The sequence below is a fragment of the Cyprinus carpio genome, chromosome A5, assembly GCF_018340385.1.
Source record: "Cyprinus carpio isolate SPL01 chromosome A5, ASM1834038v1, whole genome shotgun sequence".
NCBI classification, from domain to species: domain Eukaryota; kingdom Metazoa; phylum Chordata; class Actinopteri; order Cypriniformes; family Cyprinidae; genus Cyprinus; species Cyprinus carpio.
The window spans coordinates 30,693,517-30,708,525 of NC_056576.1; the positions used below are offsets into that span (position 1 = coordinate 30,693,517).

Consider the following 15,009-nt stretch of genomic DNA (forward strand, 5'->3'; position numbering starts at 1 on the left):
AGTGGCTACATATGTTTCATTCCACTTCTAATCTTTAATCTTGGAGAGAAAAAAAGGAACAAAAGTTCAGGACAGAACAGATTAATATTGATTAAAAATCCCCGTCACACTTTTACACAGTCAATGATTAGCAGGATTTTGTTTGGGCTCAAGAAAAGGTCACATACTTTATAATCCAGAATGTGGGTAAAACTGGGTCACCCTTAATCTAGCAAACTGGACAATTTTTAGGCAGGTTTTTAATGCTAAAACACTAGTATTTTAAGGGTGGGAGAAAAGCTTTACCAAAAGTACATTTTCTACATGGTGGGCAAAATTATCAAAATTTACATCAACCAAATGTTGTCCCAGGCCATGTGATGAAGGGGGTATAAGTTAATCTACAAACATTCTTTGCTCTTGATGTAGAGGATGCCCATTAATAACAATTTTGTCCTGGGTCCTGTAAATGTTAGTGGTGGCCCTGCCCAAAATATAGGACAAATTCAGTGTCCCAGCACATTTTAAAGCCAATGCCCCTTTATTGATTTAATTTTTTGCTAATTTTAGTTTAATGGAGGCATATCTGGAAGAAATGTGGAGTTTATAACATTCGAATAATTGTTTTATATTCAAAAAAAGAAAAATTGCATGCCATTTTATGCAGATATGAGTACATTTTAAAACGAAAAGTGCGTCTTCGTAAACTTTTTGTCACTGAACTACATTTCCCAACACGCACTTCCTGTATCCTTCACCCCGCCCCCTTTTTTGACTGACAGGTTGTTTGTTTCACTGTTTCACCAGCTGCTGGCCCATTCCAGCCCTTGTCGGAGTGGAAACACGGGGGCCGACAGTCCTCTTTTTTTCTCCCTTCCCGTTTACCTCGTTGTGCTTTCTTTTATTTCACCCCGCTTCACTCTCTTTCTCTCTTTTCCCTGGCAGACAACTTTTCCTTTTCTCTCCCCTCCTTTCCGCTCTGTTTGAAGGTTTTAAAGCCCTGTCCATAAGCTCGAGTCGTTTATTTATTTATTTATTCTTTCTTGTTTTATCGAAACGGAACAGGCAGTTGTATTTTTTTTAGATGTACCACAAATGAGAAGACGCAAAAGATGGAGCTGCACATTTTAGAGCACAGTTTAAAAGTAGCAAGTATAGCGAAAGAGGGCATCCAGATCTGCACTCACGGATTAATCAAACTAGCTTTCCTGCCCTCCAAAACAAGGTAAGTAGCTTCACGAATCAAGTTTGCGTGGTGTTAAGCCTGTAGTTACTATCTTGACGAATCTGAGGTGGAATTACATTAGCTTACCGCTACGCACCTCTTAGGAGAGCCAGATGCAGGTTCAGCACTTTTACCTTTTTCATCCAAATTTCTGTCTGCTCCATGTAAGAGGCGCATAGCATCCTCAAGCAGGCGGTCATGGGTGTTTTGTTTAGCGCTAATGATGGTGTGTGCTGTTGCTGAAGTTCATTCGACGGTAGAGGGGTGTGTGAACGTGCTCGGGGTTGTTGTTTTTCTTCTTGTGCGGCGGTATAAACATACGGAGGGGGATGTTGCTTTAAATCCCGCTGCCTGTGATGCTCAATGCACGTTCACGTATTCAGCATCACGGCTTTGATACAGATGAAGGGGGCATCCTGATGACTTGATGTGAAGCTTATCTTATCGGTGCTTTAATCAAAAACTGACCTGTTTTGATCAGTTTGACAGAGATCCGTTTGAACTGCTGGTGGAAGCCTGTAAACAACTGGAAGAGGAGGGAAAAGTTGTGGCCTGAACGTGATTTGCATGCATTTGCTGCATAGGCTCGCTGCCTGTCAACAGAAATGTGTGTGTTTTTTAACCACCTTTTGTGTTTTGTCAATGCACGTTCATTGTAGCTGGTAATGTTCTGCAGTTGTTTTCTGTCTCATACTGATGCATCCTCAGATGAGGGTCTTTGTGAAAGACAATCTATTCATAGAGTCCCAAATGCCCCCTTGCTGTGTTTGTGTAAGGAGAGTGTGTGAGCACATCTCCAGTCAGAGGCTGAACCTCAGGGAGAAACACCCTGTTCAGTCATTTAGTCTTGTTAGACTGTGGACACACACACACACACACAGGCCTCTAGGTAGAGTTAAAGTGGTTAGTAAGGCAGATTAGGTTGTTTTCATGTCTGCTTAAGTGTCTTGATTTAAAAAAAAAAAAAAATCAGTGGTTTAAATCTGGGGTTTAATTCCTCTTAGGCCCCTTTTAGTTTGCATGTTTACTTGCTCTAACGTTAAAAAAAATCTCATTTTCTGGGACCGTTTAGAATGCTTTATTGGTTTTATGCTTCTTAATGGCTGTCATGTTCTGCATGCTTGTTTTGAAAAGGTATTATTGCATTCAAGAGACTGAAATGAAGCAAACAAGTGTGCGTGCTAGATATTAGCTTTGACATTAAAATTATTATTTATTTAAATCATCAGTCGACGACTAGTATTTAGACATGTTTGAATAAAAACTTTTCTTTGGAGATCAAAGATGTTTTGTCATGACTCAGCCTGGAAAAGCAATGATGATGACATCACCCCGTATTGAAAGGAAAAATACTGAAAATTGCAAAGTGACGTCTCAGCAAAAAAATATTCAAGGTCTGCCTGCAAAAGCAGGGTTATTAATTTGCTATTTGAAGATTTATCACCATAAAAAGCTTTGCAGCTGGGCTGTTTTGAACATTCAGGTTCTGTTTACAGTGACATATTCCTCCAGGGTTTTCTATTGTACTCAGTGCTGTATGTCTTGCCCAGCAGGCCATGAAATCCATTTTAAGAGCTTTTTTTTTTGGATCTGAATGTAATTTCATGTAGAAATGGCATTTTTGATATGGCTTCTTTTCTGATTTTGAATCTTTAAATTGATTCTGAAATGCAAACACTTTTATGCTGGGGACAGGAGGAAAAACTTGTTTTTCTGTCGCAGAGGCACAGCTTGAATCTACTTATTTAGTAGCTGTTTGTGAAGTGTCTCAGAGTGATGCCGAATGCACACAACACGAGGGGAGCTCTAGAAATAGTTGCTTACAGTTAGAAACATTGTTGCCAGCCCTTGGGTTGCTGGCTCACTGTTTGTCCAGCAAGATATAGAGGAAGCAGTTTTTTTCACACAGGAAGATACAATGAAACAACTCAGTTAACCAAATGCAGTGTCACCATTAAAATAAAATAAAAAGATGATTTTTCATTTTGGTGTTAACCAAATGTGCATGTAGTGATGTTTATAATAATAATAAATTGTTATTCTGCTCCAGTGGCTTTCACTGTGTGAGGTTATAGTGTGTTGTTTTTTTTAGTCTTCAGGTAAGCAGGCTTTATTTCCAGCGACATTACTGGATAAATAGGAACAGCCATCTTGTAATTTCAGGGTTTCTCATCTAAAAATGGAGTTAGGAAATAAAAAGCGGTAAATATATTTTTAGATAAACTGCTGGAATCAATAATTATTTGGTTGTGCATTTGAAAATAAGATTCAATGTGTGTGTGTGTGTCCTCCGAGACCTCAGGAACGGTTGTTAGGAGCACATTTCTGAGCAGAGGCTCTCAGTGAGTCATAGCCTGTTGAAAATTTACAGTGGAGATGTTTTGTTGCTCCGATTTAAGGGCATAAGACCTGCCTTTCCCTCTGTGATTATTGCTTTGCTTTTATTGCTCATCTCAGGACTCAAATTAGTCTAGATCCATCACTGTGTCTCTTTCTCTCTTCATTCAATGATTTAAATACAGCTCAAAGCTGAATGAATTCCTAGTGCTGCAGAAAGGTGGAGTTTTATGTAGAAAAATAAGTCAGTCAGTTTCTTATTAGTGCTTTAAATTATAAAACAATTCACGAAGTACTTCATTAATAGCGTACAAAGACATCTACACTTCAGATACCTTTCTGTACTGCTATGTGTCATTTAGACTCGAGGGGATTTCAAACGATCCAGTGACACAGCACCAGAAGTGTGTATGTGTGTGTGTATATATCAGTTTTTTTTTTTTTATAATAATGATTAAGATATGTACACACGTGTATACAAAGTGTAATGAATCTTTGTACTTTATGGTTACACCACATGACATTTTAGAATCATTACATTGAACATTTTTCCGTCTTTCATGTCCATTCAAAAACAATGCACTAAAGTTTAAAACTTCACATGCCTAAGCCCAAGCAACTGACTATTTGATATTTATCAATGAATTGTTCAAGATACTCACAAAAATGACTTTTTCCCTTTAATAAACATTTTTGAGAACAATAAAGACATTTACACTCACATATATTCAAGGTCTATGGAAAAGTTTTTTTTTTTTTTCATGGTTACATCATTAAATAAAAAAGAAAAATCTTGAAAACCGTCCTTAACTTACTAGCTAAAGTCTCTGTGATGTTCTGGTCTTTAAATATGAATGTCATTCATGTCCATTCAATAATGCCTCAGATTTTAATTCTTGAAATACCTAAGCCTGAGCAATAGATATGCATGTTCATAGAAGCTTCTCAGGAATATGATATTACATTTTATTCATTACTCTGCTCCTCCTTGACTTATAATTTCCATCTCTTTTTCACTTTGCTTGTCTCCAGATGTAAGTTCTTTAGTTTGACCGAAACTCCGGAAGATTACACCATTATTGTGGATGAAGATGGCTTTAAAGGTAGGTCTCGTGGTTACTCTTTTACTAAGAGTGCACTGGGTTTAGTGCAGCGAGGCAAGATAAAGGCACGTAAAGTATCACAGATTCTCTATAATTCCTTCTAGCCTGCCACACTGCCAATGTTTGACCACATTTTGCTCCATCAGCGGTACCCCACCCCCCACATCCCTCATTTCCATTTTGGGTTACTAGAGCCTAAGCTGTCAGTGGCTTTGGTTTTGTGGTTGATTGAGTGAATCCATGTCATTACACACTGGTTACCAAGGTGAAACCCGTTTGTAGCTATGGATACCAGAAGCTCTGTGTTGTGAAATGGGTACAGGTATTTTAAAATCCCCGGAAGTTTGTGGGTTTGTTGGCAGCTTTTTCTGCCATATTTAATCTGGAGAACTATAAGTCCGATACACGAAAGAGGTAGAAAACATTTTTTCATCCCGATCTTCCCCCGTATTTCAAATGCTATCGATTTGAAAAGTAATCAAAATTAGTTTTTTTTAGCGTTTCTTAGCTTTGAGACCATTTTAATGTTCTTATCAACAAAATTCAGTGGTCTGTCTTACTCTTCTAACAAAACAGAACAAAAATATTGGTAACTCGTGTTGCACTACACAGATTTCTGTACAATCAGAAAGTCCCTCCTACTGAAGCCTATTGGTTGTTTTACAAAAGCTCTTCGAAATGCACTACCCCAACTTCCTGTTTCAGTATCAATTACATCAAGACAAAAAAGAAAGCTGTGTCATGTTTTCATAGGGTCTATAAAGATTTCAGTCATCAAAGTACCTTCAGGTCGAGCAAAAAGTGTTTAGTATGTTCAAAGTCACCTCCATGTCACTTTCTTTTTTTCTTTTCTGTTGTCTGTTTCAGAGCTGCCGGAGTCTGAGTATCTCAGTGTGGCTGAAGCGACGTGGTTGGCTCTTAATGTGGTGTCCGGGGGCGGGAACGCTACCAGCTCTCAGCCAATCGGTGTAACGAAAATCGCAAAATCAGTCATCGCCCCGCTGGCAGATCATAATATCTCTGTGTTCATGCTGTCAACATACCAGACTGATTTTATATTGGTGAGTGTCACAGATGCTTAGGCTATAGAGAGCAAGAAACAATTGCCTAATTTTTATATTTCCAAAATTACATACTGTTTGCATTTCCACCAGAATTAAGGACTTCTCCATTAAAACAATTGACACATACAAAGAAGCACATGACAATATCATATAGTTAATACATATATAAGCATCATATATATTTACCACAAAACTAATTTCAGGGATTTTAGCAGAACCGAGTTCAGGAGTCATCAATTTTCAATATTTAATATCTATCTCCAGAGTTGGTGCTTTTAAGCCCTTTTTGTTCCCTGTAAATTGCTTCTCTCCTGAGCTAAAAATGTAAAGCTAAATGTAATTGCATTACTGATTTAAAAAAAAAAAAAAAAAAAAAATCAGATGACATGGTTATTTTAACAACAGTAGTGCAGACACGGTGGCGAGCAGCACAAGAACTTGACACTGTAAAAACACTGTAGAAATAAGAATGCAACAATATAAAACATTTAACTAAATCAAGTTTGTGTCAAATTAATGGCACCTTTACACAAAGTTTTTTCATCTACATTTAGAATGATTATTTTAGCATGTTAAGAGCATTTCATCATAAACAGTGCTCTATCTGGCATTGATCCAAACTTATTCCTGGAGGGCCAGTGTCCTGCAGAGTTTAGCTCCAGCCCTAATTAAACACACCTGAACCAGCTAATCAAGGTCTTTAGGATTACTAGAAAGATCCAGGCAGGTGTGTTAGATCAGGCTAAACGCTACAGGACATTCACCCTCCAAGAGCAGAATTGGACATCTGAATTAGATCATTTCTGGCATGGATGGGCAAGAAAAGATACTTTGAATTTATGAGTTAGATTACTAGCTAGTAACTGCTAATTTGGTTTTTGCTAATGCTAAAATTTTCTCTTTTAATTTATTTTTTTCAGTAAGCATTATGTGCTATACATACTGTAGGTATCTGACTGTAAAAACAATGTTAATAGTCTGAGTAAACAGCTGATTGTACCTTTTAATATTTCTATCCAATTTGGCTCAACTGATGAAATATTTGAATGGCCACAGCTTTGGCTCAATATCTTAAAGGTGTCATATGATTTTCAATTTGTCCTTTCTCTTTGGAGTGTTAAAAGCTCTTGGTGCATGAAGAAGATCTGTAAAGTTTCAAAGACCAAAGTCTCAAATCCAAAGAGATATTCTTTATCAAAGTTAAGACTCTGCCACGCCCCCCTAAAACGGCTCATTCAAACACGCCCCCACATCTCTACGTCACTATGTGGAAATATTTGCGCATTGCCGCCCAAATGTTCACGCAAAGAAAGAAGGCGTGGTTTCAGTAACCGCAGTTAGTGTTGAAGCAGCCATGTCAGGGAGATGCTGTGTGTATCTAGAAGAAAGCAAAAGCACTTTATTTGGCCTTCCGAAAGTAGATGCATTTAGGAATAAGATTTAGGATTACAACAGAACAGCAACACACCGTGGACGACCGTTTTGTGAACCTAAGAGAGGAGGTAATTCAGACTACAACAATCTGGCACTTCTAAATCAGCTACTGTTAGTATGTTTTGTTATTAGTTTAAGTTAAATTTGCTATTGAATGTTCAAATGCGGCATTTTGCCAATAGTATCTGTGCGTCGTGTGTGTGAGAGAGAGACAGGGTCACACAGTGGAGTCAGGTGTCTTAACCATCCGTGGTTTGCGACTGCAAACACCTACAACATCACTGTGTCTGTCACGAGACTCTGTTCCCCTTTCGGGCTTGAACTGATGGTAAAACTAAGGACATTATCAACTGTCTTTATATTTATTTTGAAAGATGAAGCTCGCGATTATGTAAAGGGGCATTACATGTCTGACGAGTGCTTGCGGTGCTCGGCCAATCACAATGCACTGGTTCAGTTGGCCAATCAGAGCAGACTGCGCTTGTCAGAAGGAGGGACTTTGTAGAAAACGACGTGTTTGAGAGAGGAGGGGCATAGAGGACCTACAATAATATACAGTATTTGAAAAATAATGTGTTTTTTGAACATTAAAGCATGTCAACATATTCTGTTACACCAAATACACAAAATAATGATCTTTAAAAAGCATCATATGACCCCTTTAATCCCATTGTGACTATTTTGCCTTTTTTTTTCTTTTTTTTTTCTAAATTACTACTGCTAAATGGAAATTTATAACTATTCCAATTAAGTATTGTCCGGACAAGGATATAAAATACAGAGATTGGACCTCTTGTAAATTTAAAGGATTAGTTAATTTTCAAAATGAAAATTATGTCATCAATTACTCACCCTCCAAACAGTTGATGGGCACCAATGACTTCCATTGTAGGGGAAAAAAAATACTATGGAAGTCAATGGTGCCCATCAACTGTTCGAATACTAACATATTTTATAAAATATCATTTTTTGTTTAATAGAAGAAAGAAACTCCTACAGGTGTGGAACAAGTGGAGGGTGAGTAAATGATGACAGAATTTTCATTCTGGAAGTGAACTACTTTAATTGAACGCCCCTGACCTAGATAAAGAGTTTTGTTCTCTCTTGTGTAATTCACTTCACTTTTGTGTGGTACGGCATTTCATAGAATCATCTCTGACTTATTCTGGAGTTTACACTCACTTAGACAATCCTCATTACTTGAACTGTAGGAAATTATGTGAACCCACACATGAAGAACTAAAAAAAATCAATATAAGGATCAAAAACATGAATGTTATATAATGAGAAAAAGAACTGTAATATATGACAAACATAAACTAGTCTATTGCGAAAGACTATATGAAAACAAGCCCTGTGATATATAGTCTGACTTTGAATAAGTGTCATATTAATGGTTAAAATACAGATTCACAGCTTCTCCATTTCATTGCACAAGTTGAAACGGTCCTTTTTATAGAAGGACATGGCATTATGTCTGGTTATTGCTGTTAGATGATCAAACTTATAAACAATACACATAGTAAATCCTGAGCAAGTCATCACTTCTTTCCTTTAACCAACCCATGTACCATGACCACAGCCAGTTGCTGTCAACTCGGCACATTTCCACTTTGTGTGTGTTTGTGAACACATTCCCAATCAGTGGTGGTACGGTCACCAGAGCCTGTTTATGAAAATAACAAGAAATGTGGGAGCGATTGTAATCTGGGGGTAGTTATGTAAAGCGGATAAAGCCTGTGGATCAGCAGCCGCTTACTGGAATTTCCCAGAAAGTTCACGTTCCAGACCAGCTGCCCCCAGCCAGAGGAATAATCACAGAGCTTTATAGAAAGAGAGGAGATGACCTGCCTCCTGTGCTGGGCCACTGGAGAGGCCATTTCCTTCTCACCCTCACCCTGTCCTTCGCTCTTGGCCTGGTTACTTAAAACGTTAAGAGCAGTTTAGAAATAACCCTTCTGTATCCAGCCCATCAGGCCTAGAGCACACAGATGTCTCCTTCATTTGGATCACTAAAAAAAGTGAAAGAGAATATTGTCTTCCAGATGAGTTGTTGATGTACTTTTGTGTTGCCAGCGAAATTAAATTGTATATCATGCATTATAATGATGCATGTTATACAATATATATTGTGACGTATTGCCCAGTCCTTGTTGTATCTGTGTAAAATGTTTGCTCTTGTTAAACTATATTTAGTTTTCTCATGAGGTAGCAATGGTTAGATGTAAACCTTGAAAATGTTTCAATTCTCTTGAGCGCGTAAAATAGTCCAAGGAAACTGTATATTCTGTATATGAATAACTGGATAGTTACCCTTGAAATACTGTGTGGCGCTCATTTAGTGCACCCATCAGGCCCTCACTGAAAAACTCTGAATTTCAGCTTAATTGGTTGCTTAAGACATCCTTATGTATTGTTTTCCTTTAATGTATTCTGGGTTTGGTAGTGCTGTTTGAAATGCAAATGAATGATCATTTGTGATGTGTTTGAGTCAGCTGGTTTTGGTTACTGAAGGAAATGGCAGAAGCAGAGTCTAAAATAATTAAGGGTTTCTACTTGTGCATGTTTGTGTTTCTGTAGATGAGCGGTATTGAACGTTCATACTGTTTTCATGTGAACATCTCTGCCAAAAATGCAGAAAAATAAGTTCAAGGTTTGTGCCTGTACTCTGTTCACTTTCCTGCTGTATATGTAGCACATCCTGATACCACAGTACATCACGAGTGTATATTATCTAACAAGTTTGGCACTGTCCGCAAACTGTTTTAATGGTTTATAATTTGTTTGTTCCCTCGATGAACAACTGAGCTCATTAAATCATCTTATTGGTAGCTGTCTTATAGTGTCTTACTAAATGAAAACTAACTTCTCATGTGTGATTCTGTCCATAGGTTCGAGAGAGGGATCTGCCCATGGTCATGCACACACTGTCTTCAGAATTCACTCTCCTGAGGGTGGTCAATGGAGAAGCGGTGGCTGCCAACAGTACTGGGGTCACCAATGGTTTTGTCAAGCCTAAACTGGGTAATCATCGTTCATTAGTCTGAGGGTGTGTCGATGCAAGCAATTTTGTGCATTTGCAGTACCAAGTGATGTTGCCGAAACTTAAAATTTTGTCATTAATCACTTACCCCCATGTGGTTCCAAACCCTAAAAAGATTTGTTCATCTTCGGGACACAATTTAAGATATTTTGGATGAAAACCGGGAGGCCTGTGACTGTCCCATAGACAGCCGCGCCACAAGGATGCACTGTTTCTACATGTATTTAGCTTTGATTTGAAATAAAACAACACATCCTTGTGGCGCAGATAACATAGAAGAGCATACAGCGATATGGAGAGACACAGAGGAGACCGTTGACAAAGGAATTGTTGAATAAAGTCGTTATTTTGTTTTCTTCGCTTACAAAAAGTGTTCCCATCGTTTCATTACGTTACGGTTGAACCACTGATGGCAGATGGAGTATTCTGATGATGTCTTTCATACTTTTCTGGACCTCGACACTGTTATTTACTTGGCAGTCTATGGGACAGTCAAAAGCCTCCCGGTTTTCATCTAAAATATCTTAAATTGTGTTCTGAAGACAAGCAAAGCTTTTACAGGTTTGGAATGACATGGGGGTAAGTGATTAATGACAACAATTTTCATTTAGGGTTGGAGTATCCCTTTAAAGGGACCCAAAAATAAAAATCCTGATATTATTTACTCATGTCATCACAAAACTTTCTATGGTACATAAAAGATGATATTTTGAGGTTGTTTCTTTTTTCAATGATCACCAAAACTGTTTGGTTACCAACAGTTTTTGGACTGACACACCCGAGGTGGATGTTAATGCCAGCTTTTTTTTTTTTTTTTTTTTTTTTCTCAGTCCCTCGGCCGATCATTCACCCTCTCTCCAGCCCCAGTAACATGTTCTGCGTTACCAGCCTGGACCCTGACACGCTGCCCTCAGTGGCCACTCTGCTCATGGACGTCATGTTCTATTCGGGCGGGTAAGAGCTCCATGCCGGGCTGCTGCTCCTGGCTCACATATGGCAGTAACCGAGAGCCATCTGCTAGCTCTATTAGAGAATGATGATAATACACAAAGGTCGCTGTAGGGAGTGCATTATGTGACGACAGGGGAGAAAAGACTGGAGATAAAAAGAGCAGTTTGTATTTGTACAATTTTGCCCTTCCTTATAGTGGCTGAACTTGTTTACTGCACAGACAGTGGCGTCAGGCCAACAATTAGAGGGGAAGATCAGATCAGAGTTACCCTTATCGTACTCCTCCCATTTTTCACTATTCCTTGTGAAAGCATCAGCTGACTTGAGCTCTAATGAAGCTTGTGTAATAACAAGAATCCATGCTGCGCTTCATTACAGAGCGAAAGAGACCGGGGGGCAGAGTGAGGATTCTGGACACATCCGCTTTTTCTCCTTCTCGCTGATCGAGGGCTACATCTCTCTAGTTATGGATGAGCAAACGACCCGGAGGTTAGACAAGCCCTGCATCTAACACTCTGTCAACATGAAAACACAATTGACCCCATTTATTTCTCCAGGGATGTGACTCAAACCAATAAACACGTGAATCAAGCAATTAATTAATGAAATCATTACCCACGTGAATCATGCAGATCAGTAATAAAAAAAATGTTAGGTGGGATTAATTTCGGGAAAAAAAAGTGATTAGTTTTTTTTTTAATCAATAGACAGCACTATTTATCAAAGAATCCTGAAAAATAAAATGTATCACCATTTCCACACAAAATATAAAGCAGCACAACTGTTTTCAACATTAATAATAATCAGAAATGGTTCCTGAGCATCAAATCAAATTGTAATGATTTCTGAAAGATCATGTGACTCTGAAGACTGAATTAATGATGCTGATTTTTGTCTAGAACTCATCACATGGCTGTTTCTCAATACGCTCCCCTGGTCTTGTGCATAAATCATCAGTGCATGCTATTACAAAGGACAAAGGCTTTTGTTTTTGAAATCTTTCATCCAAAAATAATAACTTGCTCCAATATAATTTTCCAACTTTTTTTTCTTCCAGCCTCCTGTAACAATTATTAAACACCAGTTTTTCAAATATTTCCCAATCCATAAAATCTTTTTTTCCCTTGATCACATGAAATCACATTAAAGGGATAGTTCACACAAAAATTATAATTCTGTCCTTGTTTACTCATGCCGTTCCAAATTGATCAATCTTTTTAATGGATGTATAAAAGACTAAATTAAATCTGTTAAACATTGTATTAGTGTCTCTTCAGGAGATTTAAATCAAACTGATCAATTCATTTAGATTACTTTTACTATCTCTACAAGAGTTTTGTGGACCGAAATCTCTCAGGTTTCATTAAAAATATCTTTGTGTTTCGAAGACAAATGAAAGTCTTTTGGGTTTGAAATGACGTGAGAGTGAGTAATAGGTGACCGTTTTAATTTTTAGATAAACAGTCAAATGGCTTTCAAACGCAATTTCATGTTGACTTTAAGGAAATGAAACATTCATTTTGTATACACTGCATGGGTTGTAAGGTGAATTTCTTTGTCTTTTAACTTTGTCTGCAGTGGTTTCATCAGAATTTTCCAACTATTTAAAAATACCACTGTCTTTTAGCTTGAAGCCGGTTGAATCTTGTCTTTGTGTGTGTGGCTACAATGGAATGTGCCTGATGAAGATTTCTGATTACATGTACAGTATCATCATTATGATTTTGTTACACTGCATATGGTTAACATGATGCTCTTTTCCTGTCAGGTTTCCAAACAACGTCCTCTTCACCAGCGCTTCAGGAGAGCTTTGGAAAATGGTCCGCATCGGAGGACAACCCTTAGGGTTTGGTGAGTTCTGGCTAACACTCAGAGCTAAAACAGCCTGCTGTTACTATGAGAATCCCCACAATACCTACAGACTAGAATTCAGGGGTTGGTTCTTTTGACTTGGGCCTGTAAGCAACCACCCAGAACACATTAACAAACGCTAAGCCCCACATACTGTTGTCATGATAGCATTCAAGGTTTTCTTGATTGTAAGAAGTTTGAAGTGCAGTCGCATTATCAATTTCAGCAAAATTTAGTGGGTAAAAAAACAAAAAGATCTGTTGTATAATAGTATAGTGTATGTATGGAGCATGGTCACACAGAAGTCACTTTCAGACCAAGCAGCTGTGGGTTGGTCAGTGTGGTGAATCTACATTGATTGAAATGGCTGGATTTTACCCATGTAAATTGGCCAAACAATGGTAAATGTGACCGCACCTTAATGCACACGTACCTCAGTTAACAAATATGCATTTGAAAGCTTGAAGATTTGGTAACTGAATTTGTAAGTTGTTTGTCTTTCATCAGATGAATGTGGCATTGTGGCTCAGATATCTGAACCGCTGGCGACCGCTGACATTCCAGCCTATTATATCAGTACCTTCAAGTTCGATCACGCTCTGGTGAGTTTGAGCACCCACCACTTTCCCGTCACCAAATATTCAGCTAGCAAAGGCGATGTTTAAAACAGCAACATCTTGTGTCCACTCAGGTTCCTGAGGAGAACATCCAGAGCGTGATCGGAGCCTTGAGGACCAATGAGAGCACAGGACAGTGAGACTCTGCGATTGGATAGGAGTCCCACATCCCTGAAAACATTTAGATTTCTTATGTCGAACTCTTAAAAGTGCCAAGAGCTTACCTGAGGACTGCTTCTGGGGGAGGTTATGGGAGAAGGATCGGAAGGGGATGTGGGGGGGGCTCTAATTTAGTAGTCAGTATGAGCGGCAACATTACTTCCTGTCCATTTCTTGCAAATAAGAAAACCCTAATCCCCACCCACCTCTACAGGGACCCTGCGATGGTGTGAATCCAGTGTTTTTCTTCTCTTCTTTCTCCCCCACCCCTCTTCCTCTTATCCACTCCTCCTCCGCACATTATTTTACCATGGCAACAGGGCCTGGACTTTAGCTACCGGTTCTTTAGACGTTGCAAACAACCATTTTGTATTAGTGGCAGGTCCTCCTCCTAGAGGACACAGAATGTACTCCAATGTTTCCTCGAGATTTATTTCATTTTTTCCTGCCCCCTTCTTGTTTCCCCAAGACATGGGGCATAAACCGGCTCCTTGTCTAAAAACGTGATGTTTCTCGGGATGCAGTTTGATGGTTCAGGGTTGTTGTTGTTATTTAGGCAAAATGGTCCAGTCACAAGATCAGTCTGTGAGAGAAGCATCTCGTGCTCATTCAGAAAGTTTCCAGTTTTTGTTTAAAGGTTTTGTTTCTTTCTCCTAACCTCAATCCTATATTCACGTTTCAATGCCATGTAGCTGGTTAATGAATTAGTAGTTATTGTTGCCTTCAGAGTACAATCAATGTTTTTTCTGTCAGCCTGGCCGAGTTGGCAGTGAACGTGCGTAGAGATTGGAATCAAGGATTCAGGTGAGGTGAAACTGTTTTTGTTCACTTGCACTTGTTCAGGTTATAAGTACACAAATCGTGCAGTTTACTGTATTCTGTTTTAAAACTCGTTCCAATAAGGATGTCGCTTTTTTATTTCCGCCCTAGAGTCGTCGTGTGCGTGCGATCAGATTAAATGTCTTTTAAGTCTTCACCACTACTAGCTCTTTTGAGTATTTTGCAAAGCTGTCTCTTCATTCACGGAGGAACTATTAGGGGAAACCAGACCTGCCAACCTGTACGCATATTGCGCAGCGGCTAAGCATTTTGACCTCAAAGTACGCTGGTACGATTTGTCACTCTAATCTACGCAAAAATCTAGTGACGCCCCTGTCCACGCGCAGTTTTCAAAACAAGCAACAGAAAAAGACGAAGAGTTCAACCAATCAGAGCATTTTTTTTTGTTTTTTATTTTTATTTTATT

The 15,009-nt window shown here is 38.7% G+C and overlaps 2 protein-coding genes across 2 annotated transcripts in view; one reads left to right on the plus strand and one right to left on the minus strand.

The window, feature by feature from the left end:
- The window catches only part of si:ch211-209a2.2 (L-asparaginase), a 43,718-nt gene extending 42,218 nt beyond the window's left edge, over positions 1–1,500 (minus strand). Inside the window, exon 1 of the mRNA XM_042756872.1 lies at positions 1,339–1,500. The gene's annotated coding sequence lies outside the window, so the exon portion shown is untranslated. The remainder of the gene's footprint in view (positions 1–1,338) is intronic.
- castor2 (cytosolic arginine sensor for mTORC1 subunit 2) lies at positions 574–14,938 on the plus strand. The gene is made up of 9 exons (XM_042756868.1): positions 574–1,204; positions 4,574–4,644; positions 5,512–5,705; positions 10,034–10,166; positions 11,016–11,139; positions 11,515–11,625; positions 12,905–12,987; positions 13,495–13,589; positions 13,679–14,938. Exons 1-9 carry the CDS (start codon positions 1,092–1,094, stop codon positions 13,742–13,744), a joined length of 990 nt encoding a protein of 329 aa, XP_042612802.1. The 5' UTR covers positions 574–1,091; the 3' UTR covers positions 13,745–14,938.
- The last annotated feature ends 71 nt before the right edge of the window (positions 14,939–15,009 follow it).

Bases quoted from the DNA above. Each gene is read 5' to 3' on its own strand.
- castor2 (XM_042756868.1), top strand. From the start codon at position 1,092: ATGGAGCTGCACATTTTAGAGCACAGTTTAAAAGTAGCAAGTATAGCG. The intron at 1,205-4,573 runs GTAAGTAGCTTC...GCTTGTCTCCAG, and splicing joins TTCCTGCCCTCCAAAACAAG to ATGTAAGTTCTTTAGTTTGA. The intron at 4,645-5,511 runs GTAGGTCTCGTG...TGTCTGTTTCAG, and splicing joins GGATGAAGATGGCTTTAAAG to AGCTGCCGGAGTCTGAGTAT.